The 23,430-nt window shown below is 42.0% G+C and overlaps 1 protein-coding gene across 1 annotated transcript in view; it reads left to right on the top strand.

The window, feature by feature from the left end:
• The first annotated feature begins 6,053 nt into the window (after positions 1-6,053).
• ergic1 (endoplasmic reticulum-golgi intermediate compartment 1) overlaps positions 6,054-23,430 on the top strand; it is a 95,129-nt gene continuing 77,752 nt past the window's right edge. The window contains exon 1 of the mRNA XM_080201635.1: positions 6,054-6,183. Within this exon, the coding sequence (XP_080057761.1) occupies positions 6,164-6,183 (20 nt within the window). The 5' untranslated portion in view covers positions 6,054-6,163. The remainder of the gene's footprint in view (positions 6,184-23,430) is intronic.

Below are 23,430 nucleotides of genomic sequence, written 5' to 3'. Positions count from 1 at the left end.
TAAAGCAGGTCTGGGGAGAGATTTAGAAATATTCCTCATTGCTGGACTCTGAAAGAATTGGATTGAGGGTTTGGAACAAAATTTAGCAGTTTTAGCAAAATGGAGCAATTTTGTGGGGAAGGGAACAGGTGAATGAGATTCAAACTGCCACTGTTGTTTGGAACCAGCAGGACCCAGCTACCCATATGCTTTAACAGCTCTCTCAGCTTCCCCTGCAATCTTCCAAACCTCATGTATGTACACCCATCCCTACTACCTAAATGGTACTGTTTAATTTGTATTGTTTCTTGTCATTCTTCCTACTGAAGTTAATCACTTAACACATCTCTGTTAAATTTCTTCTGGTGTGTTTGCCCATTTCACCAGTCTATCTTTGCCCTCATGAGGTCTGCTTTATTTTACTCATTGGTTACTATGTTTCCAAATTTACTATTATTTAAAAACTTTGAAATGATGCCATTCCCCTCTACACAAATCATCTATTATATAGCAAAAAGATCAACGATGCCAACAACAGAGTAGCTTTGGATAGTGTGTGGAATTTTGATGAGAGGAGGGAATTCAGTGAGGAGAGGAGGGCAGTACTCCTTTACTTTCATAAATGTGTGACCCTGTAGGAAGTGTTTTCTGCTGTTCTGCAGGGGAGGAGATTTGGTGAATTCTAGTGAATGGTCAAAGTCTATTTTCCAAAGGTTTAAATTTGTCCTGCAGTTTGTGATAAGCTTGCTTAATACCTAAAATAAAATAAATAATCAATTAAAGATCACAAGGATGGCAGGACAAATTATGTATCAAAGCACATGAGAGCTCAAGGATACTGGTGTTATCCAGGAGTGTCTGCGGCTTGAAGAACTTTGGCTCAGAGTCTTTGAGCTGGAGGCCAAGCTGTGGACACTGCTATACATTAGAGAGGGAGAAAGATCCTGGATTCTTCGTTTTAGGGTGGTCATACCCTTTGAGAGAAAATCTTCCAGTTTGGAAAACAGTATGGGATGGGGGTGGGGGGGTGGGGAGTGACTGCAGCTGAGGTAGGTAAGGGACCCAGAGGACAGGAGTACAGGCTTGTCAGCTTCTGGAATTGTCCAAAAAGTTTGATGTTCTTTTAATGTATTTGGATGAGACTGTTGGCTGCAGGGTGCATGAGCTGACTGCTATGGCACCATGGTAGAGGAAGCCACATGGTGTGAGAAAGGTTGACTTTTGGTTCATGAGGCACTGACAACAATACTGGGGAAAGCTGGGTAGGAGGGGGGGGAGGTGCTGCACCATTGAGACAATCTACACCTGAACTATGCTGGGACCAGTGTTCTTGCAAACCGCATAACTAAGGAAGTAGAGGGGGATTTTGTAGTAACTCCACAGAGGCGAAGGTCCCGTCACCATAAGTTTCTTTATTTACAATACAAGGTATGCAACAGAGCATTCTTTGTGCTTCCTGCATTAGCAGGCAGAGAGACTGACACACCTGCAATAAATAAGGAACATGAGGCTTCCTGATTGGACCATCAAATAGGGCTCATCAGGGATATATTTTTGTTTAACCAAATAAACAAAATCAAACTAACTTAGGGACAACTCAAAGGGGCAGCTCCCTAAAGGGGGGGGGGGGGGGGGGGAACCGCCCAAAACAAAAAAAAGTGGAGAAGAAACTTAAAACATCAAATTAAAATGTGGTTTAAAGAGTCAATAATACACCCCCTGTCTCTGCAGTGCCCAGCAGTTATGGAAAGCATCAACAGTGCCCCCAAACACTGCATGCTTCCTTTCCAGGAACACCCATCTGTGAATGTAGCTATGGTAGAGAGGCAGACAGTTGGGTTGGACAACCCCCTCGATTGCCTGCTGCCTCGACCAGTAGATGGAAAGGACTCATCAGGGAATTCATACTCAAGCAGGCCAACCTCATTTGCCTGACTGAAATCATCACACATCTCCCCCACAAAGTCTGAGGAATCTTCTCGATTTACTTTCCTCAGGGGTCTTTTCTTCCACTTGAACATTGGGTCTGGATCCTCCATTGTGGCATTGGTAGGGTGTAATGGTTGGGCGCCCATCTCTGGAGGGCTGATTCCTCTTCAACTTCTGGCATGTGGGAGCTGCTGCAGCTTTGTCCCCTGTGTCCATCTTGGATTCTGAGGTTCCCACCAGGGGTGCTGGAGATATTGGCCTATGGAGGGGGACCCTGCTTGTCCCTAGGACTGCAGGGAGGATTGGGCTTAAGAATAGGTGGAGGGTTTGAGGCATGGACCTGGGACAGGCATTTCCTTACAAGAGCCTCACCCATGCATCCTCCGTAGGATGCCAGTCCTGCCCTGGACTTGACTGTTCCCGTTATCCATGTGGGTCCATTTGCATAATTTCTTACACAGACTTTCTCATTGGCATCAAAGTGCCTGTCTTGGCGAGTGTTGTCATGGCCCCGGCATTGGGCTTCTTGGTGTCTTTCCACCTTTCCTCCTAGGTTTGGAAATAACAGGCTCAGTCTGGTGCGGGGTCGTCTGCCCATCAGTATTCCCATAATGGTATGTGGAGCTTGCCTATAATTGAATTATAGAAGTCTGACAACACCAAGTTTAAGTCCAACCGATTTATTTGATAGTAAACTCATAGGCTCCGTCTGAGGCCAGAACTCTCCTTTCACCTGACAAAGGGAGAAACCCCAAAAGCTTGTGAGTTTACTATCAAATAAATCTGTTGGACTTTAACCTGGTGTTGTCAGACTTCTTACTGTGTTTACCCCAGTCCAATGCTGGCATCTCCACATCATGACTATAATTGAATAGCCAGCGTGAGAGTTTAGTCTCTAATGACACCACTGTTTTTTCAACCAGGTGTTTAAGGTCTAGACTGCTCTCTCCACTAACCCATTTGATGCTGGGTGGTATAGTGCCATCCTGATGTGCTGAATCCCATTCGATTTCATGGATTTTGTGAACTCTAGGCTCGTGAAAACTGATCCATTGTCGGAAACTAACACCTCTGGGATCCTGTGCGTTGCAAATGAGGTGTGCAGTTTCTCAACGGTTACCATTGTGTTTGCCAAGTTCAGTTTGTAGACATCCAACCATTTGGAATGGGCATCTATTATTACCAAAGTCATGGACCCCATAAATGGGCCTGCAAAATCGACATTGCATTGTGACCATAGTCTAACTGGCCATTCCCACGGGTGCAGCGGGGCTGCTGGTGGCGCCTTCTGCCCCTGTTGACATTTCTGGTATTGTTCCATCAATTCTGCTCTGTCTGCATCCAGACCAGCCCACTAGATGTAGCTCCTTCATTTTTGACATTCTGGGATGCACATGGTGTAATTCGGCCAGTATCCATACTATGACCCATGCCCCCCATAGCAATATCTCATCTTCCACAGTGATCTGCTCTCTTCTGCTCCAATATGTGTGGAAGTTGGCTGGACTGGACTTTCCAATTCCCCTGTTAACACCAGGTGCTTTACCTTTGCTGTGTCCACTGCCGTATATTGTGTGTGGCCACTGGGAGGGTATCCAAGATGTTTAGTGTCATCACTGTTTCTTCTACTCTCGGTATCAATGGTGGGGCGTCTGCTAATGGTAGCCTGCTTAGAGCATCGGCATTTGTCACTTGAGTCTCTGGACGGTTCTCCAACTGATATTGGTATGTTGCCAGTAATAATGCTCAGCACTGGATCCGGGCTGAAGCAATTGGCAGCACTGCTTTGTCCTCCTTGAATAGGCCCAGCAAAGACTTGTGATCTGTTATGATCATGAATTTCCACCCGTATAGGTACTGGTGGAATTTTTTTACTGCGAAGATTACAGCCAGACCTTCTTTTTCAATTTGGGCATATTTTGTTCTGCTATTGCTAGGGTCCTGGAGGCATACGCTTTTGACCATTCCTGTCCGTTTTGCCATCTGTATGCCAGAACTGTGCCAACCCCATATGCGAACGCATCGCAGGTGAGCACCAACTCCTTCTTGGTGTCATAATGTGCTAATACATTTTCTGATGAGAGTTGCTGTTTAATTTTCTCAGTGAGCCAACTATCCCTAAAATGACTGGAGTCCTAAAGAAATGATTACTTACTATTTCACTCTCTCTGTTGACATAAGCCTGAGGGTATTCATTACTAGATTAATGCCACATGACTGATTTCACAACCATCCATTATCACAGCAGGTGCCTGCTGTTTCAATTTGATTGACAGCTATAAGTGGTTATAGATTTTATTGCAGAACTATGAATTCCAATGTTTGTTGAAATAAATTGTGCACTTGAATGAGATATTTGACATTTTTGTGGCTTTATTTAGTTGAAGGTATATAAAACTAGTAAATAGGTTCTGAGTGTTTTTTCAATGATAGTGAAGTCTGCAACAGACACAAAAAATATTTTACAGAATTTTAAAATTTTAGATTTAATTTATCTAATTTTTGCATGGGTTCTGAGGCCAGCCCATGATGAAGTGGCCAGGTAGGTATAGAAGAAAAGGGTGTGGAGGCATGGATTAGTATAAGTTGGCCCTAAATTAACATGGGGTTATAAAGGGCTAGGGTGGGTTGAGAAGTATGAATTGGCACAGATGGGGCATGGGGAGTACTCTGAGGGGGGAGGGGGTGAGGACTGAAGGGATCTTTCATGTTTTAATTTTTATTGATGAACTTTGGGCACAGTGCTGGTGCCCCATGTGGCTCTTCTCCCCAGCCCATTCCACACCTGTCAGTTCTTTTTGGGTTGTCAGTCCTGACCCTCAATCCCCATCCCAGATAAATGACAGATCAATCATAAATGCCTGGGTATTAACAGGGTTGAGAGTCACTGGGAGCAAAAATCTGGGCCTGGGAAAAAATCCCACAGCAACAAGGTGAAAGCCTTGTAAATAGCCTCAGTAACCAGCAGCCTTTGTGGCTGCCCTGACCCTATTCTTGGATCAGCTGGCCCAAATTCAGCCCAAAACCACCTCCCATCCCCCACAATGAAAATCTCATCCTTGTGCGAATCTTCTCCCGAGACAGTGAGGCCAAGTGGGAAGTTTTCCTAACTCCCACACCCGTCTCAAGGCTGAAACTCCAGGCTTAAGTATTTAACCACACTACAGAATCTGGGCAGTTCACTCTTTTGTGGTAAAGCTCAGGATAGTTTCTTCAATAATCACACCTATCAATTTTGTCTTATAAAACTAAAAATCTCAAAAATCAAATGCTATTTTTCCAATGTTCTTTCTATTTCTTATCAGATGGTGTAGTACAATGTTTTCAAACAGCTGACTTTTAGATATATTCCACACGTGTTTCACCAGAAATGCCAGGCGGCAGTGTGGTACACTGGTTAGCACTGCAGCCTCACAGTGCCAGGTACCTGGGTTCAATTCTGGCCTTGGATGACTATGTAAAGAGTTTGCACATTCTCCCCATGTCTGCATGGGTTCACCCCAGGTGCTCCAGTTTCAAAGGTGTGCAGGGTAGCTGCATTGGCTATGCTAAATTGCCCCTTAGTGTCCAAGGATGTGTGGGATTGAGGGATTATCAGGACAACTATGTGGAGTTATGGGAATAGGGTGGGTTTGGATGAGATGCTGAGATGGCCGAATGGCCTCTTTCTGCACTGTAGGGATTCTATGTTTCATTCTCTGTTCGAAATTGTGATAGTTGTTGCTTTGGGTTTTCACGTTTTCCAACTACTATACATCAAGGTACAACACTTGAAGGGCATCATCTGAAGTGCCTCTACAACTGATTGATATACTGCTTGGGGGGACACACAAGTAGCCCAGGGCTATTAGCTATTCAACCTGTCAAGTTTATGTCAGCGCTACATCTTTAGGGGTGGAATCAGCTCGCCTGGACCTCTGTCTCAGCTTTACTGTTCTTCTTTGGCCATTTGGCTCTCCCGTGGCCAGGGGCTTCCAGTTTGGTGGGTCGAGGAGGAACCCGCAGAGAAGGCAACAAGAACAAATTCCAAACAAAGTACCAAACTTTCCTGCAGTCAACAGACCGGAAAAGGAGCGAGAAAGCTGTTTCTCAGCACAGCCAATAGCGAAATGCAAGGCGTCCCGAGAGTGACGGTGCATCCGGGAGCAGCCGGCGGGCTCCAGAGAAAGTTGCTCACTTTGCTTCTTTGATCATTGCCACTACGTTTCATTGATTTGCCTCGCTGATCTGGCTCTCGGGAGTTTGAGCCGCCGGGATGGCTTTCGATGTCAGACGGTGAGTTGGAGATAGGACGGGCTGGTGCATCAATAAAATGTTTTATTTCTTGTTGCAGGGAAGGATGCAGAGAGTTTATTATTTAACTGGTGGTGCCTGCAAGGTCCTATGTAAAGGGTTCCCTTTCAGAAAAGGCACTGCAACCAAAAACCTCAGAGAACCCAGGCAGAAAGGAGTAGCTTGCACTGTGGGCGTGTGTTTGCAATTCTTAAAATACTGGGCTTCTTTCGAGCTCAGGAATGCACCTTTTTTTCCATAATTGTTTCTGATCCCATGTTCTAGCGGAATTTGCATGGAAATATACTGTCAGGTCTGGAGCATCTATTCCAATATCCGTGACCAGCAAATAAATGCGTGTGTCATAAGAGCCTCTGTTAAAATGATACATGTAGCCAGGATAAATAGTATCGTTTTCTCTGTGTTGTGAAAGGACCCGTGTCTCCAGCTCGGTGAGTTCTTTGCGGTTGATTTATATTTAATATCCTTCTTTTCCCAGAGCAGCTTTAATGTGTTAACACGTGGCGCACCGTGATTTGTCCTAACCTAGGTCCGGCTCTACCCGGAAGTTTTTTCTCCTCTTGCTTTAATGTGGCATTTCAGAAATCACATGTAATTTCAGGTAGAAGATTAAAGCAATGATATAATTTAAACATTTTTTAAAAGCAGAACTCCTTAATTAACTATTTTGCATTATTGATTAAAATCCTCTTTGAGTTGCATATTTTGATTTGGAACTGTATTTTTTTTTTGGTAAGTTAGAATTATGATTGACTTTCCATTCACTTCTCCACACTGTTTTAGCTCATAGGATTTACTCATAGGATTCCTTTATGCAAATTTTTTTGTTATCAATGCGTGTAATTACCTGGAAATGAAGTTGCGTTAGGTTGCATATTGATTGGTCGACCCATGTTGGACGAGGTGGGCTCGAGGAGGAGTTCTTGGAATGCTGCCGGGATAGTTTCCTGGAACAGTGTGTGTTGGAGCCGACGAGGGAGCGAGCTATCTTGGATCTGGTGCTATGTAATGAGGCGGGTAGAATTAGGGACCTTGAGGTGAAGGATCCTCTTGGAGAGAGTGATCATTGTATGGTGGAGTTTCTGTTGCAGATGGAGGAGGAGAAAGTGGGTTCCCGGGCACGTGTCCTTTGTTTGAATAGAGGGGAGTATGGTAGGATGAGAGAAGAATTGGCGAATGTGGACTGGGGGAGTGCGTTGGAAGGTAGGTCTGCTGAGGAGCAGTGGAGGGTCTTTAAGGAGATCTTTCTTGGTGCTCAGCAGAAATTTATTCCGATGGTCAAAAAGGACAGTAGGAAGAGAGGTAATAAGCCGTGGATAACGAAGGAGGTGAAGGAAAGTGTTAAATTAAAAGCGGAGGAATTTAGAGTAGCTAAGAGCAGTGGGCGAGAAGAGGATTGGGAAAGGTTTAAATGTCAACAAAGATTGACAAAAAAGTTGATAAAGGAGGGTAGAAGAAGCTATGAAGCTGGGCTAGCACTTAATATAAAAAAGGATAGCAAGAGTTTTTATAAATATATAAAAAGGAAGAGGCTGGCTAGGGTGAACGTTGGTCCCTTAGCGGATGAGAAAGGGGACCTAGTGGTAGGGGATGGGGATATGGCTAAGGTCTTGAATAACTTTTTTGTTTCTGTCTTCACGGAGGAGGACGTGAATAATTTGCCGGGTGTTAGCGATGGAAAGGTGGTAGGACTGGAGGGTCTTAATGACATTACTGTTACTAGAGAGGTGGTGCGCGACAGACTGGAGGGGCTGATTGTGGACAAGTCCCCAGGACCGGATGGAATGCATCCGAGGGTTCTGAAAGAAATGGCGGAGGTGATAGTGGATGCCTTGGTGGTTATTTTCCAGACGTCGCTGGATTCCGGGGAAGTGCCGGAGGATTGGAAAACGGCTAATGTTACGCCGTTGTTTAAGAAGGGTGCCAGGCAAAAGGCGGGGAATTACAGGCCGGTTAGTTTAACGTCTGTGGTAGGTAAAATGTTAGAATCCGTCATTAAGGAGGAAATTGCGAGGCATCTTGAAGGGAATTGCTTGATAGAGCAGACGCAACACGGTTTCATTAAAGGGAAGTCGTGTCTGACAAATTTACTGGAGTTCTATGAGGATGTGTCTAGGGCGGTGGATAGAGGAGAGCCGGTGGATGTGGTCTTTCTGGATTTTCAGAAGGCGTTTGATAAGGTACCTCACAAGAGGTTACTGCAGAAGGTCAGAGGACATGGAGTTGGGGGTAGGGTGTTAGCGTGGATAGAGGATTGGTTGTCAAATAGGAGGCAGAGAGTGGGGGTCAATGGGTGCTATTCGGATTGGCGGTTGGTGACTAGTGGAGTGCCCCAGGGGTCGGTGCTGGGGCCTCAGCTATTTACCATTTATATAGATGATCTGGAGGAGGGAACCGAGTGTAGGGTGTCGAAATTTGCTGATGACACCAAGATTGGGGGAAAGGCAAATTGTGCGGAGGGTGTGGAGAGTCTGCAGAAGGATCTAGATAGGCTGGGCGAATGGGCCAGGAAATGGCAAATGGAATTTAATGTTGGCAAGTGTGAGGTGGTCCACTTTGGTAGGAAGAATGGTAGGAAGGACTATTACTTACGTGGCGAAAAACTGCAGCAGGCGACGGTGCAGAGGGACCTCGGGGTCCTTGTGCATGAGTCGCAAAAACCCAGCCTGCAGGTGCAGCAGGTGGTCAGGAAGGCGAATGGGATGCTGGCCTTCATAGCGAGGGGGATTGAATATAAAAGTAGGGAGGTCTTGCTGCAGCTGTATAGGGCATTGGTGAGGCCGCAGCTGGAGTACTGTGTGCAGTTTTGGGCGCCGCACCTGCGCAAGGATATTTTGGCCTTGGAGGGAGTGCAGAGGAGGTTTACTAGGCTGATACCGGAGTTGAGGGGGTTGAGCTACGAGGAGAGGCTGAATAAACTAGGCTTGTACTCGTTAGAGTTTAGAAGAATGAGGGGAGATCTCATTGAGACGTATAAGATGATGAATGGGATGGATAGGATAGAGGTGGAAAGACTCTTCCCGCTCAAAAAAGACAGTAGGACTAGGGGGCACAGCCTCAAGATAAAGGGGGGGCAGTTCAGAACGGAGTTGAGGAGGAACTTCTTCACTCAAAGGGTGGTGAATCTCTGGAATTCTCTGCCCGTTGAAGTGGTGGAGGCTGCCTCGCTAAATATTTTTAAGAAGCGGGTTGATGGGTTTTTGATAAGAGAGGGGATTAAGGGTTATGGGGAGAGGGCGGGAAAGTGGAACTGAGCCACGACAGATCAGCCATGATCTTATTGAATGGCGGGGCAGGCTCGAAGGGCCAGATGGCCTACTCCTGCTCCTATTTCTTATGTTCTTATGTTCTTATGTAGTAGTATTGTCACTGGGCTAGTAATCCAGAGACCCAAGGCAATATCTATGGTCCCAGGTTCAAATCCTACCATGGTGAAATTTAAATTCAACTTAAAAAAAAATTGGAATTGTTGATTGTCATAAAAACCCATCTGACTCTGGATCTACACCAATGTGAATGAAATGGAGGGCAGTTGGGGATGGGCACGAAATGGGCAAAAAGGGCGGCATGGTAGCACAGTGGTTAGCACTGCTGTTTTACAGCTCCAGGGACCTGGGTTTCATTCCTGGCTTGGGTCACTGTCTGTGTGGAGTTTGTACATTCTCCTCATGTCTGTGTGGGTTTCCTCCAGGTGCTCCAGTTTCCTCCAGGTGCTCCAGTTTCCTCCCACAGTCCAAAGATGTGCGGGTTAGGTTGATTGGCCATGCTAAAATTGCCCCTTAGTGTACTAGGATGTTTAGGTTAGAGGGATTAGCGGGTAAAATATGTAGGGATATGGGGGTAGGGCCTGGGTGGGATTATGGTCGGTGCAGACTCGATGGGCCAAAGGGCCTCTTTCTGCACTGTAGCATTCTCTGATGAATATCCATCACATCCATCACTTCTATGATGAATATCCAAATGTCCAGCCACTACTATTCACAATATATGATTATTTTATATGGATGTGAAGTGTGTTTTTAAGGGTCTTATGAGCATCAACCACCCTGAAGTTGTTCAGGTTTTTACATCTAGGTAATTTAAGGCCTTGTGGTTTGTGAACTACCTATTTCTCCTTTTGCCCAGGACTTCTGTTTAAGAATTAGAAGACAAGCAAAGATTGGGAGTCGTGGTACAAGGATACAAATTAATTGGAAAGTGCATCAAAGTGTTGAGCCAATATCAGTGCTTTTTTTCCTTTTACACCCTCCATTTTCTAGTTTTATCCTTGAGCTTCTTTCTCTTAAAATTGCCGATTCTTTACTGAAATATGTAGTTCTCTCCTATCTTGTCCCAATAATCATTTTCCTTCATAAGTTAAGATGGTGCGTTAATGGATTGTGGTGGACATAAAGATCTCCATTACTGTACGTATGTGTATATTAGAACACACAGACATCGAACAATCCTGGATATCCGGATTGTTTTTGAGGAAGAAATTTGGATTTTTCTTTCATCCCTATCCCAGGGATGCTGAATCCAGTGGGAGCCTCCATATTTCCACTTCAGCTAAGAGCTAACACAATTTAAATCTGACCTTCTATTGTATGATCTGGCAATTATTTACGAAGTGATGTCGTCTTGTGTCCTCTTCCAAACGTACTTAATCACTTGCTCTTTTATCCTCCCCCTGTGCTTTTTGGTTTCTTGTATCTCCACAAAAGGATCAAGTGAACACACATTAGAATTACTTGAGAGATTCTCACTTCGTTCCTACTGCTAACTGATGTTTGTAGCTCTTATTCTCAGGATGTGATGTTTGGATGGTGTGGCGATAACCAAGGGACAAAGTGTTATTGGAGGGCGGACCAAACACCTCCAATTGTTCTAGAATAATAATGATGGTAAATAGGATAAATATTTTCGGGACTGGGAATTATCTTTGGATAGCGGTGAACATTGTTGCAACAGATTTCATTCCTTTTGTCCAACAATCAACCTACCATCACCACCACCGTCACACCATGTGCAGCCCCTCCAAAACCCCCTTAACCCCCGCAATCATCGAAATTCTAAATAAAAATGATGAATTGCTTCCTTAGATATTCGGTTTCTTGTAAAAGCTCATCTTACTGGATGTTGCACTTTTAAACATCTGTTTTCAGCCTTTAGTGCTCTTGTGTTAGATCAATCTTGAATAAGTAATCCGAAAGGGAGAATTATATATTAATGAATTATCAAAATTAATTTGCAGTAAACAGGAGGAAAGGGTGCTGATTGGTTGGCAGGTCGACACTGGTTGAGGCATTGCCATGGAGAAAGTGTGAAAGATCTATAGGTTCCATGGGCTCCTCTGTAATTCTGAAAGGACACAAGGCTTGCTCCTTTGCTTTATGGAAAACTGATGTCAGTGCATAAATGTATTTTGCTTCTGGCAAATGTAAATGAGCCACCTATGAGTTTGACTGATTATCTTAAATTGGTTGTTTGTGTAGCTATTAGTGAGCAATGTAGCTTATTTATATTTGCTGGAAGCAATACACATTCACTTGTCAGGGTACTGTTCTCTGCAAGCAAAAGAAATATGTTCAGTCCATTTTACTTTTTTTGAATTATGGAAGCTTGAAGAACCTACAATTCCCCACTGCCTTCTCCATGGCAACAACTCGCCCAATCAGATTCAACTTGCCAACCAGTTGGCATCCGCTTTTCTTGTAGTACAAAATATTGAGAATGGCTGAAATTTGGCTTTCCTGTTGAGTACAAGATAAAAAATACCTCTGTCACAAACCTCTTGATGCATAACTTTAATATTACTGAACAATCATGACAATATTCATGAATTCTGGCATAAGTTTGAGTAGCCTGTGGATAAAGATAATGTTACAATGCCAAGCAAAATGTTGCTGTACTTTGGAAAGTGTCAGCCTTCATGTATTTATGCATTCATAACAAGTAAAAGAGTCACCAGCAAATGTTCAAAGACTATACTACATACTATAATACATTTCAGCTTCTGCTGTATTGAATATTTCTTGTTTCTGCCTTCAAAAAAGTGATTTTATAATCCAGATGGTCACCCAAAGAAAAGATTAAAAGTGTGCACGACTGAAGTTAAGTGCAAAACCTACTTGGTACATAGTTTATCAGCCAAGATTGAATTGAGTTTTCAGATGTGAATGTTTTTTTTGTTTGCCTGTCTAACATTGAGTCATCCTGCATTAGGATTGCTACAGTTCCATGTTCAGCGGGAAATGAATTATCAATCGCATGGCCTATTAATAGAGTATACAGGATGTGCTTCAAATTCACAATCCACATTGTTCTGCGGCAGAATTATCATAATTTTACAATGAAACCATTCCAGACTTTCAAATGATTACATTCATACGCACCATGCGCATGCTTTTAATATGTATCAAATTTTTCTTGATGAGGACATCCTTTGCCCTTTTTTCATGTTCTATATCATCTTACTAGGCTTTGATTGATGTCTTTTATGTATTGTGTGTTAATTTATGTTTGAAGAATTGAGAGAGCTGCTCAACCAAGCCAGTTCATGACTGTCACAAGGTTTTAGTTGAGCTCTTTCAAGGCTTCTCTGAACCCTTTCAGTATGTTGAACATTGTGTATATCATGGTGGATAGCAACAGGATCAGAAAGAACTTGATGCCAAAAGTCTCACAAATACAGTTGAGCTATGGTGACACAATGGCCTCGCAGCACCAGGGGCTTAGAGTTCAACATCCTCAGGTGACTCCATGTGGAGTTTGCGTGTCGTCCCCATATCTGCATGGGTTTACATTGGGTGCTCCAGTTTTCTCCCACAGTCCAAAAATCTGTGGAGTAGGTTGATTGGCCATGCTAAATTGTCCCTTAGTGTCAGGGGGATTAGCAGTGTAAATAGGTAGGGTTATGGGGATTAGGCCTGGCTGGGATTGTTGTTGATGCAGCCTTGATAGGCTGACTGGCGCCTCTCTATACTGTAGGCAATCTCTGATTCTAATGGTTTATCCTGGAAAATTGGCATATGTTGCAGTCAACTGCTGCATTGTGGGTTTGTTTAAAACCAGTTAATTTCAAACTTTAATGTACATTTTCATCTTTGGCCTAATTTTCAAGAATTAGAGGTAGGTGCTTGGAGGGGTACAGCTATTTTATGATTTGGGAGTGCCAGTCATTGGGCCTTGATGGTAGAATTAGTGGTATTTAACCTCATACAGTGCCTCCAGTATCTCACCTCCCAGGTGACTGCGTGGATTGGACTTTCATAGTCCCAATCTGGACCAAAATGGTGGCTGGTCCTGGAGCTGGAAGTCCTCTTTATTCCTGGCATTGATTATTTTCAGTGGCATGGAAAGGGGATGGCTTGTGACCCCCAGCCTCCTTGTGGAGTTGGTGTCACTGTTTTAAGGATGTCAAATTCAGATGTCTGATGATTTTTGTGGAAGTGGCCACGATTGAGGTGACCCTCCTAATTTATATCTGATAAATGAGGTTATGAACTGTGACCTGGAGGTAGAAGAATGTTTCCTGCTTTATTGTTCATCAAGAAATACTGCAATCTGAGGTGTATCTGTGCCACTTGAGCTGGCAGAGTTTTGGATGGGGGAATGTTTTATTTTCCTCCAACTGCTTAAAAGTCTAATGTTTAAGTGAAAAAGTCAGTCCAGTAGACATTTGAAGGGTGTTATTATAGCACTGCGTGTGAACACTTGAGTGAGGGCGGGTGGGTGAGGAAGTGAAGGGACGGAGGAGGAGAGGCCATAATACTAATCTGTTATGCTTTATTTATTGTTTCAAACTGCTAGTTTCCTTACCCACAACGATGAGCCTCGGAAATGGGCTGCATTAGCATTGGCCTGTTCCTCTCAGCCCATTTCTGCATCTGGAGCAGGCTCAAGGGGCCGAATGGTCTACTCTTGCTCCTTGTTCATATGTTTAAATGTGAACCCATCTCTAGTTCAACTCCCTGACAGGAAAATAGAACTGGAAAAATTCCAGCCTCAACTACAAATATCCGGGACTATATTTAGTAGATGCTATTTAACATGTCAGTGAGTGGCTTTCGTGTCAGCTACTTAATTGAAAAACCAAGTTAATGTTTTATGAATGATAAAATGTTAATAATCACAGGATATATTTATTTTATTTGTCTGAATAGCGTCAGTCTGCCAGAAATTTTTTTCACATTTTAAAACTGTCGGTTTTACTTTTATTATATTGCAGTAACTTTTGAAATATTGTATGGAAAGGACTATTTGCATTATTTTGCCCCTTGGGGTTTGAGTTGCATATAGGAAATGGGTTGCAGCAACGGCTGTATGGTGGTTTCATTATAAGGAAGTATTAAAAAGATTAGCAAACTGGTAGCTAGATAATATGTAAAGAAACCACTAAAGACCATCTGTGATATTTTGTAGAATTCAATTTGTAAATCGGTGTACTGTATAATACATTATTACTTTACTGTTTCTTCAGTAGCTAATTTATTAAGTCAAATAAGACTAGTTCACTGATTTTGCTACAATTTTGCCAGTTGGGAACACTTATTGCATCCTCAGCAATGTTGTCATTAGGGAAAAATATCACATTTAAGACAACATGCACTTATTCAGGTCGGCCATAGGTATCTGCTCTGATTATCGCTGAGAAAGTACATGTATTGGAGCTTTTTGTTTTGCACTCATCAGGATATTTGCAAACATACCAAATGTAAAGGGAACATCAATTTGTACTTCTGTAGAACTTAACCTTTGTGTAAGAGTAAAAAAAAGGCTTCTCAGTCACACCAGCTGCTCATTGTTGCCCTAGTGGTATAGTCTTGATGGGAAGATTAGCCTCATTCGTGACCTTCCAAATTCTCCTGGCAATTTTATCCTCTTCAACTTGGGGAAATGCAACTATTCCTTTAAAAAAAATAATCTTGTTGTCTTGCACACCTTGTACAAATGTTTGGTTAGCTAATCTAATATCTCCTAATATGTGGCCTAGTGTCACATTAAGAGCCCTCCTGTGCAGTACCATGAAAACTTTCACTAACTTTTAAAGATGTTTTGTAAATGAGAAATCTTTATTTCTATCCTCATCCCCATGTCTCTCGAAGCAAATTTGTGAAAAATTACTTTGCTCAAAAAAAAGCAATGCAAAGATAGTTAAACTGAGCTCTGAGATCTGGCAGTTGTGCAGGACTGAATCAATTGCCTCAAATTATTTGCAGCAATAGCGATAAACTTATAACCCCCCAGTACTCCATCTGCCTTCAGATATCATCCAGATTTGGAAGACAGCAGCAATGTGCATTTATATAATACCTGTAACATCAAACATATTGCAAAGATTTGGAATAAATCAGGTGAAGGAATGCCGAACGATATTGGAACAGTTTGGAAAGATGGCTGAAAGTTGGGTTAAAAGGATAAATTGGGAAGATGTTAAAAGATGAAAAGTGTAACATTAATTGAGTTCATTACTGTGGGACAAGGCTGTTGAAAACTTGAATTCTGGATAAAGAGAAGTTGGGTGCGCAAAAAGATGAGTGGCAAGACTGAGGGTATGTGCGGCGATCAAATTGTTAACTTTACTGTTCAGTAATTTTCATGGTATGTTTGGACAGAGTTGCAAATTCCACATATCACTACACTGCTCTGAAATGCTTGCGATAATCCTTTTCTTGTGTGTTTCCTTTTGGCTTAATGAGGAACTTAAATGGTGATAATCTTAAAAGTATTGGCATGACGTGGCTATCTTATTGCAGCATTTGTCTTTTGCAGTAGTGTTGTGTTGGCAGATATGCAAAAATCCGATTAAGGTGACCAGAAAGCCTCTTCCCCTGCAGAAAAGAATGGCGTGGGACTTACCCCTGATTTTGGACGTCAGTTATCAGTATTTCGGTTTCTAAAATGAGGTGTGGGTTTGGCTTGTGTGACAATTTCGAGCTGTTTTCAAAGAAGGGGGAACAAGTATTGTTCCAGTTGAAAACCTTAAAACATTTTCTGGTGCTTTATTTGTGCAAATCCAGATTCCTGCATAACTAAAGTGGGGAGTAGACATTAATGCTTGATATTTGTGGTCATAATGTTTGATTTGCTTTCAGAGATAATTGACATTGAGGAGGGATATTATTATGACTGATATTTGAGATGGATCTACATCTGGTACTTAAAGTCCTGAGGTGCATTAAGTCTTGTGATGCAGTACATTTGCAGCACATTTCTTAATGCTTTTTCCAATTACCAAAGATTTAAAATGACCACACTTCCTTTTTACAGTAAAGCAGTGGGTAAACACTTAGTTTTTAATTTCTGGATGTGTGTACTGCAAATTCTCCATATTTTCAGGATCACAACTTTAAGGTATTAGCCTAAATTTTCACAAAGTTGGTTTGACTTAAGAGCCTTTTTTTTAAAAAAAGTGATGATTGGGTCCATATTCTGGGATTCCTGACTCCTTTTCTGGACTGTCTGATTTTCCAGTGTGCTTTCAAAGGATGAGGTCTGTTCCCTGTCAAAAGTCAGCATCAGGTACTTCCATGTTGGCTGGCTCCATTGTGGAGATTAGTAGTTCCTTCTCCACAATTTTCATGGAGTCAGGCCAGGTTTTTAGAACAGTGGCTCACAGCCCCTCAGAGGAGCCATGGATCCTAAGCTGCATGAGAGGACCTTTTTAAAGGATAATTTCAAAATGCCCTCCTCGTGTCCTTGTTCACACCCTATGCCTAGCTATGTCCCTTCCATTGCCATTGACCCACTATATACTGTCTAGGACAAACAAATCCTTTAATTTATTGTGATATATCTTTTTTTAAAAAAAGCTTAAAAAATAATTGTTTCATAATTTTCTCCTATATTGAAAGAAAGGTTATTTCAATCAAGCTAATTAAAGTGTCAAGATTCTTTTGAAGTATTAATAGCAAAAACTATGAATGCTTGAAGCCACTGTTTTGAGGATAAGGGGATGTGAGGGGGAGAAAGATCCCCCTCCCCCCCCCATTGTGTCAATTTTTCCCTCGTGCTCTCCATTTGCAGAATCTTCTTGAATCTTGCATTGTGTTAACTGTGGTGTATTTTTTTTGGTGGTATCCAGAAATCACAGGATGTGGCTGGATATTCCTCAAAGCCAAAGCTGATTCAATTGTTCCTTAAGTAAGTGGGACTTAGGTTTGAATTCAGTCTAGATTGGGTGAATCACCTCTCTGAGGCTGTTGAACCCAGGGAGAATTTGTTTAGTGAAAGCTAATTTCATTTTGGAGCAAGCATTGTCCACAGGATCTTTAGTATTTTGGAACACATTAAGCAACAGTGACGACAAAATGTTTGGGGAAGTGGAAATCTCTGAGTGCTAGTCAAGTGTTATGTTCTGAGCGGAGTTGGAAGCACACCATTGAGACCAGTACAGAGACAACATTACCGTACATAAGCCGATTGAGGAATACTGAATGTTGACCAGGAAGAGGTGGTTAACATTGTCTCTGTCCACCTTATTACAAAATTGCTGGGAACGTAAATGAGAAAAGACAAAATGAAGACAAAGTAACACCATGATGCTCTGTGGTAGGGTATTTGTGACTAAGCTACATCTACTAGCCCTAGTGCACGCAGGAAGAAGTCCCGCAATGCCAAGTTAAAGTCCAGCAGGTTTATTTGGAATCACAAGCTTTTGGAATGCTGCTCCTTGATGAAAGAGCAGTGCTCTGAAAGCTCTTGATTCCAAATAAACCTATTGGACTTTAACCTGGTGTTGTCAGACTTCTTCCTGTGCTCACCCCAGCCCAATGCTGGCATCTCCACCAAGTGAGGACCAGTATCTCAAACCTGAGACCAAGGTCTTGCGTGGTTTACTGGGCAGCAGTGATCTCCACTCTCTGATATCCTTTGGAAACTTGGAGAACCTGCAGCAGGCACTTCAAAGCACTGGAGAAGTAACATTAGTGGGGCCTTCGCATGCTCCTCCAAATCTGATGATAAGAAAGACAATCCAACAGCAGCATCCCCTTCCAAGCCTACATACCTGACATTGAACATAGAACATTACAGCACAGTACAGGCCCTTCGACCCTCGATGTTGCGCCGACCAGTGGAACCAATCTAATGACCCTCTAACCTAAACTATTCCAATGTTATCCATATGCCTGACCATTTGAATGCCCTTAAAGTTGGCGAGTCCACAACTGCTGCAGGCAGGGCATTCCACACCCTTACTGATTGAAGTGTTAATCACTTAAAACTGGCTCCAGTGATCAGAGCATATTTGTCATATGCCTGATACCAGACTCCTGTTCTATTTGGAATGCAGTTGTGGTCAGACACTCTCAGGAATACAAGAAACACACTTGGGGGACGTACCCAAATAATCCCTGAAGGCATCAAACATTCTGGAGGGATTTCCTCAAAGAATCCCTGAAGGGATCAAACTTAAGAACATAAGAAATAGGATCAGGAGTAGGCCATCTAGCCCTTTGAGCCTGCCCCACCATTCAATAAGATCATGGTTGATCTGAAGTGGATCAGTTCCACTTTCTCGCTTTCTCCCCATAACCCTTAATTCCCTTGTCTATCAGAAATCTATCTATCTGTGACTTAAATATATTCAATGAGGTGGCCTCCACCACTTCAACGGGCAGAGAATTCCAGAGATTCACCACCCTTTGAGTGAAGAAGTTCCTCCTGAACTCCGTTTTAAACTGCCTCCCCCACCCTTATTTTGAGGTTGTGCCCTCTAGTTCTGTTTTCCTTTCTAAGCGGAAAGAATCTCTCTACCTCTACCCTGTCTAGCCCCTTCATTATCTTGTAAGTATCTATGAGATCTCCCCTCAGCCTTCTAAACTCTAACGAATACAGACCCAGTCTATTCAATCTCTCTTCATAAGCTAACGCCCTCATCTCCGGTATCAGCCTAGTGAACCTTCTCTGTACTCCCTCCAAGGCCAATATATCCTTTCGCAAATAAGGGGACCAAAACTGCTCACAGTACTCCAGTTGCGGCCTCACCAGTGCCTTGTACAGTTGCAGCAAGACCTCCCTGTTTTTATATTCTATCTCCCTCGCTATAAAGGCCAACATTCCATTTGCTTTCTTGATCACCTGCAGACCGGGTTTTTGTGATTCATGCACAAGGACCCTCAGGTCCCTCTGCACTGTAGCATGCTGCAGCTTTTCACCCTTTAAATAATAATCCCTCCTATTATTTCTTCCAAAGCGGATAACCTCACATTTGCTAATGTTATATTCCATCTGCCAGGTCCTCGCCCGCTCACTCAGCTTATCCAGATCTCTCTGCAGATTTTCCGCGCAATTCGCTTTTCCACTCATCTTCGTGTCGTCAGCAAATTTCGTTACCCTACCCTCAGCCCCCTCCTCTAGATCGTCTATGTGTATGGTACACAGTTGAGGCCCCAGCACCGATCCCTGCGGCACTCCACTAGTCACCAACTGCCAACTAGAAAAGCATCCATTGATTCCAACTCTCTGCTTCCTGTTAGATAACCAATCCTCAATCCATGCTAACACCTTACCCCCAACTCCATGTACCCCCAACTTCCCTGCTGTTTCATGGGAGTCCCTGGCGCGAGACTGATCAAAATAGAGAAGGTTCACTCAGGAAGGCACCGGACACCTTAAGACTTTGTCAGGAGCAAATCGGCAAAGCCAGGGTGTTGGAGAGGGCGCATAAACCTTCAAGCAAATCATACACCTGACTCTTTGAGCACATCTGCCCATTTGTGGCACAGTTTGCAGACTGTGCTCTGGACTTGATCAGTCATGTCTGGTCCCATGGAATCAGGAGTGGTAGCAAGTCATCCTTGATCTTGAGGTACAGCCTGAAAGAGGAGGAAAAACATCTGCTAACATTTTATCGTCTATCATGATTTTAAATTGAACTCTGAAGTTCACACAGCTGCTAACCAGAAGAATACATTTTGATTAAAAAAAAAAGTCTGGCAATTAAGTGACCGCCTTACTGCGTGAAGCCAATATTAGCAACTTGTTAGAGGATGGAGTGAAGTCGTATTGAGGGGAATTTGTATTGAACCCTTTCTCCTGCACAGCATGGGGCAACTTTATTCAATGCAGTTTATTGAACTTTTGCTGCATGCTGTTAAAATTGGGCTCTTTGTTCCATTTGCCAGAGGCAGTGATTATAAGGGACCACTTGTAAATTGAAACAAATGTAAGAAAAACTGCTGATTTTGCAGTGCTTGTTACAAGTACATTATTATTATGATTCAAGACTTTTCTCTGATGTATTGGAAACAGATTATAAAAAGTATCATTAGCAAGAACAATAAAAAGGGAAAACTGCACATTATTTTGGCTCACCATTGCAGTATATAGTATAAGCAAAATGTGGCAGCCCATCACAATATGGTGAATGCACAATAATTCCTGATAAGGTGGTCAATGACTGTTTTATTAAAGAAAACAACTTGCAGCTCTTAATCACATTTTTGCTGTTTTCACAGGTGTCAGTTTACTGTTGCTTTGTCACTTTGTCACCTTTTATATCTGATGCCAGAAAATGAAGGCTCTTAATTGTCTCCCTCAGCTCCAGATTTTCTCTTTTTCCTGCTTTCACTTGCCTCTCCGTACTCTTGCTCAATTTCTCCCTCATTCTCCTTTTTTCTGCACATATACATCACCTACATCACCTATCTTTATCTCTCTACATTACCTTTCTTTATATTTCTCCTGTCATCCTTTCTCTGTATTCATCCATTCCTTTCTTTCTGTACTCTTCCTTCCTGTGAACCATTATAGCACAGCCCATTATATGCCTGGTGGCAACATGCCAGAACAATCCAAAACTGCTTTCCTACTTTCTTCTTTACACCAGTAGTTCTGATTCTTGCTTTTATTTTGTATATTAATCCACTTTTCTGTTGAACGATGCATTGATCCCTGCCTCAACAATGCCCCACATGTTCACTCTCGCAGAAAAAGGCAAACTGAAAAGTTGCCGTCATTTATGAGGTAACGTGAGGTTTGAATTTCATCTTGTCCAAGTTCTAGTTGAACTCCAAATCGGAAGCAGATTATGGTTATGTAATTATTATTGTTGCCTGGGCAACATCAAAAGCATTGGTAATGAGGAAAATTGAGTTATGCAAGCATTTGGTCTTGTGGTTGTTCCTGTACTGCATCTGGTAATTGGATCTCATGAGAACTTTTATACTTTGTGAAGGTGTCACAACTGAAAGCAAGTAGTATGATGTGAAAGAGGTTTTAACAGTGATAACAACTGTAGCTGCTTTCCAAACTACATTATATTGACAAAATTACATTAACAACTGTTTGCATTTTATAGAATGCTTTTAACTCAAACGGAAACTCAAATTAGATACATAAGCTTTATTCCGAGGAAAAATAAAACTTCTTACGAGAAAGCTAGGCTTGAGTACAACTGTTCAGGTCTTGTGTAAAATTTACGTTTTAAGTTTTGCCTATTTTTCCAAAATGTGTTATAAATAAAACGTCAGGATTTCTCTGATGACAATTGGTCATGGCTGTGCGCCAAGTCCTATGGCATCAAATGTATACATGTAAACAATTGCTAATTGTTCAAATAGTGAAACAATAGACTCATAAAGGACTTGACATGTTGAAAGTTTATGGAGAATGACCAATATGATTCTGGGCCTTGGCTCTTGAACCATAACTAAGTCCCAATTTGTGCAAAATGTTAAAGTAAATGAAATGAGACAATCTCCTCATGTAAACACTGCTGAATGCAAGAGACCGAGAAATATGAAGGTATTACAATCCCAGGTGTTATGCTCCCAGTTGATACAACTAGACTCCAGGATGGATCAAAAAAAATTACTCTTTTTAAACCTGGAGAGTAAAGTCACAGGACTGCCAATTAGTTTTAATAAGAAAAATCATACTAAAAATGAAAAAGAAGATATACTCCTTTACTCCCTCCTCACAAATACACACAGATTTTAAGATTAATATGAATTACAAAACATACCTTAAACGGCAATGATCTCAGTAACACAAAATCCCTTTAAACGTACACTGGCTGTGTCAAAACACACACTTCACTCTGAACTCAAGCGGATATCTGTGGATTTCTCATCAAAATCCTCTTAAAAGATTGTCACATGAGAGTTTTCAAACCCCATTCCTAGGAAACACACATTTAAAATCTCTTTTCACAATAATGTTTTTGATCAGTGGCTTGCATTTTGAAATCCAGTCCACGTTTTCCAAGTGACCCTTAAACAGCTTCTGCCCCACTTTCAACAGATCCAAGATTTTCAACTCCTTTTAGGATTTCTTTATTATGACTGCTGTACATGTGATTCATAGTTGCATTAAATCATGATTCTCAGACTATTAAAAAGGCATCAAACTTTTGATTTAGCTCTGAAGTCTTTTTTTTCCCATTTATTGCAAATGCCTCTTTCACTCACAACCTTTTTGTTTGTTTCTCCCTTTGACTTCTCTTCTGTTGCATATCTTGGTCTCTCATCTCTTAACTTAATTCTGTCCCAATTTCTTAGTTATCTGGACACTATCTGATTCTTTGGGAAGCTTGCCTCTTTACAACTCCCTTGTCCTGGCAGAGTTGAGAGATGTACTAGCTTCAACTGCAATATATCCAGCTGAATCTAAAGTCCAAAAAAAACTGTTCTACATTAAAGGATTCCTGGTTACTAAGCAAACACTGCTACTTCTGTCAGCCTATTTACTCTTGATGTCGTAACACTCTCTAAGCACAATAGAAACAGAGTTGGAATTGAAACCAACACCCATACATGCAAACATGTTTGTCCGGCATGAATCTTAACTATAGGGTATACCCATCTAGGTGCCAAAACATTAAATTAAATCCCCTTAATAATGTCTACTAATTCATTTAAAGCTACCTTTGCTTTTCAAACAAAGGAAACACTGTTGTACCACAAGATGCTCAGGTAAGCAAAAGTTGCAACTCAGTGTTTTTGATCAGCCATACATTTGTAAATCTATTTTTTAACTTGGCGCATAAGAATACATTTTACTTGCAGGCCAGGTTTCTGTGGAGCAAAACCAGCAACATTTTAGTTTAGCTTCTTGACAGTGTATAGATCATGAAAGATCCAGGAATGTCATAGAACCATTAAAAAAACAACAGCTTTATCAAACAAATAGAAAATATACATGCATCATATTGGTCATGTACATTGATGAACAAATGGTGACTTAAAATACAGCAAAAGTCCAAATACAAAGAAAATACTGTGGCTTTGTTTCAGAGCTGTGGTT

This window comes from Carcharhinus amblyrhynchos, chromosome 13, assembly GCF_965287045.1.
Source record: "Carcharhinus amblyrhynchos chromosome 13, sCarAmb.v2.hapA, whole genome shotgun sequence".
Classification (NCBI taxonomy): domain Eukaryota; kingdom Metazoa; phylum Chordata; class Chondrichthyes; order Carcharhiniformes; family Carcharhinidae; genus Carcharhinus; species Carcharhinus amblyrhynchos.
This window is presented reverse-complemented; position numbering and strand designations above follow the sequence as displayed.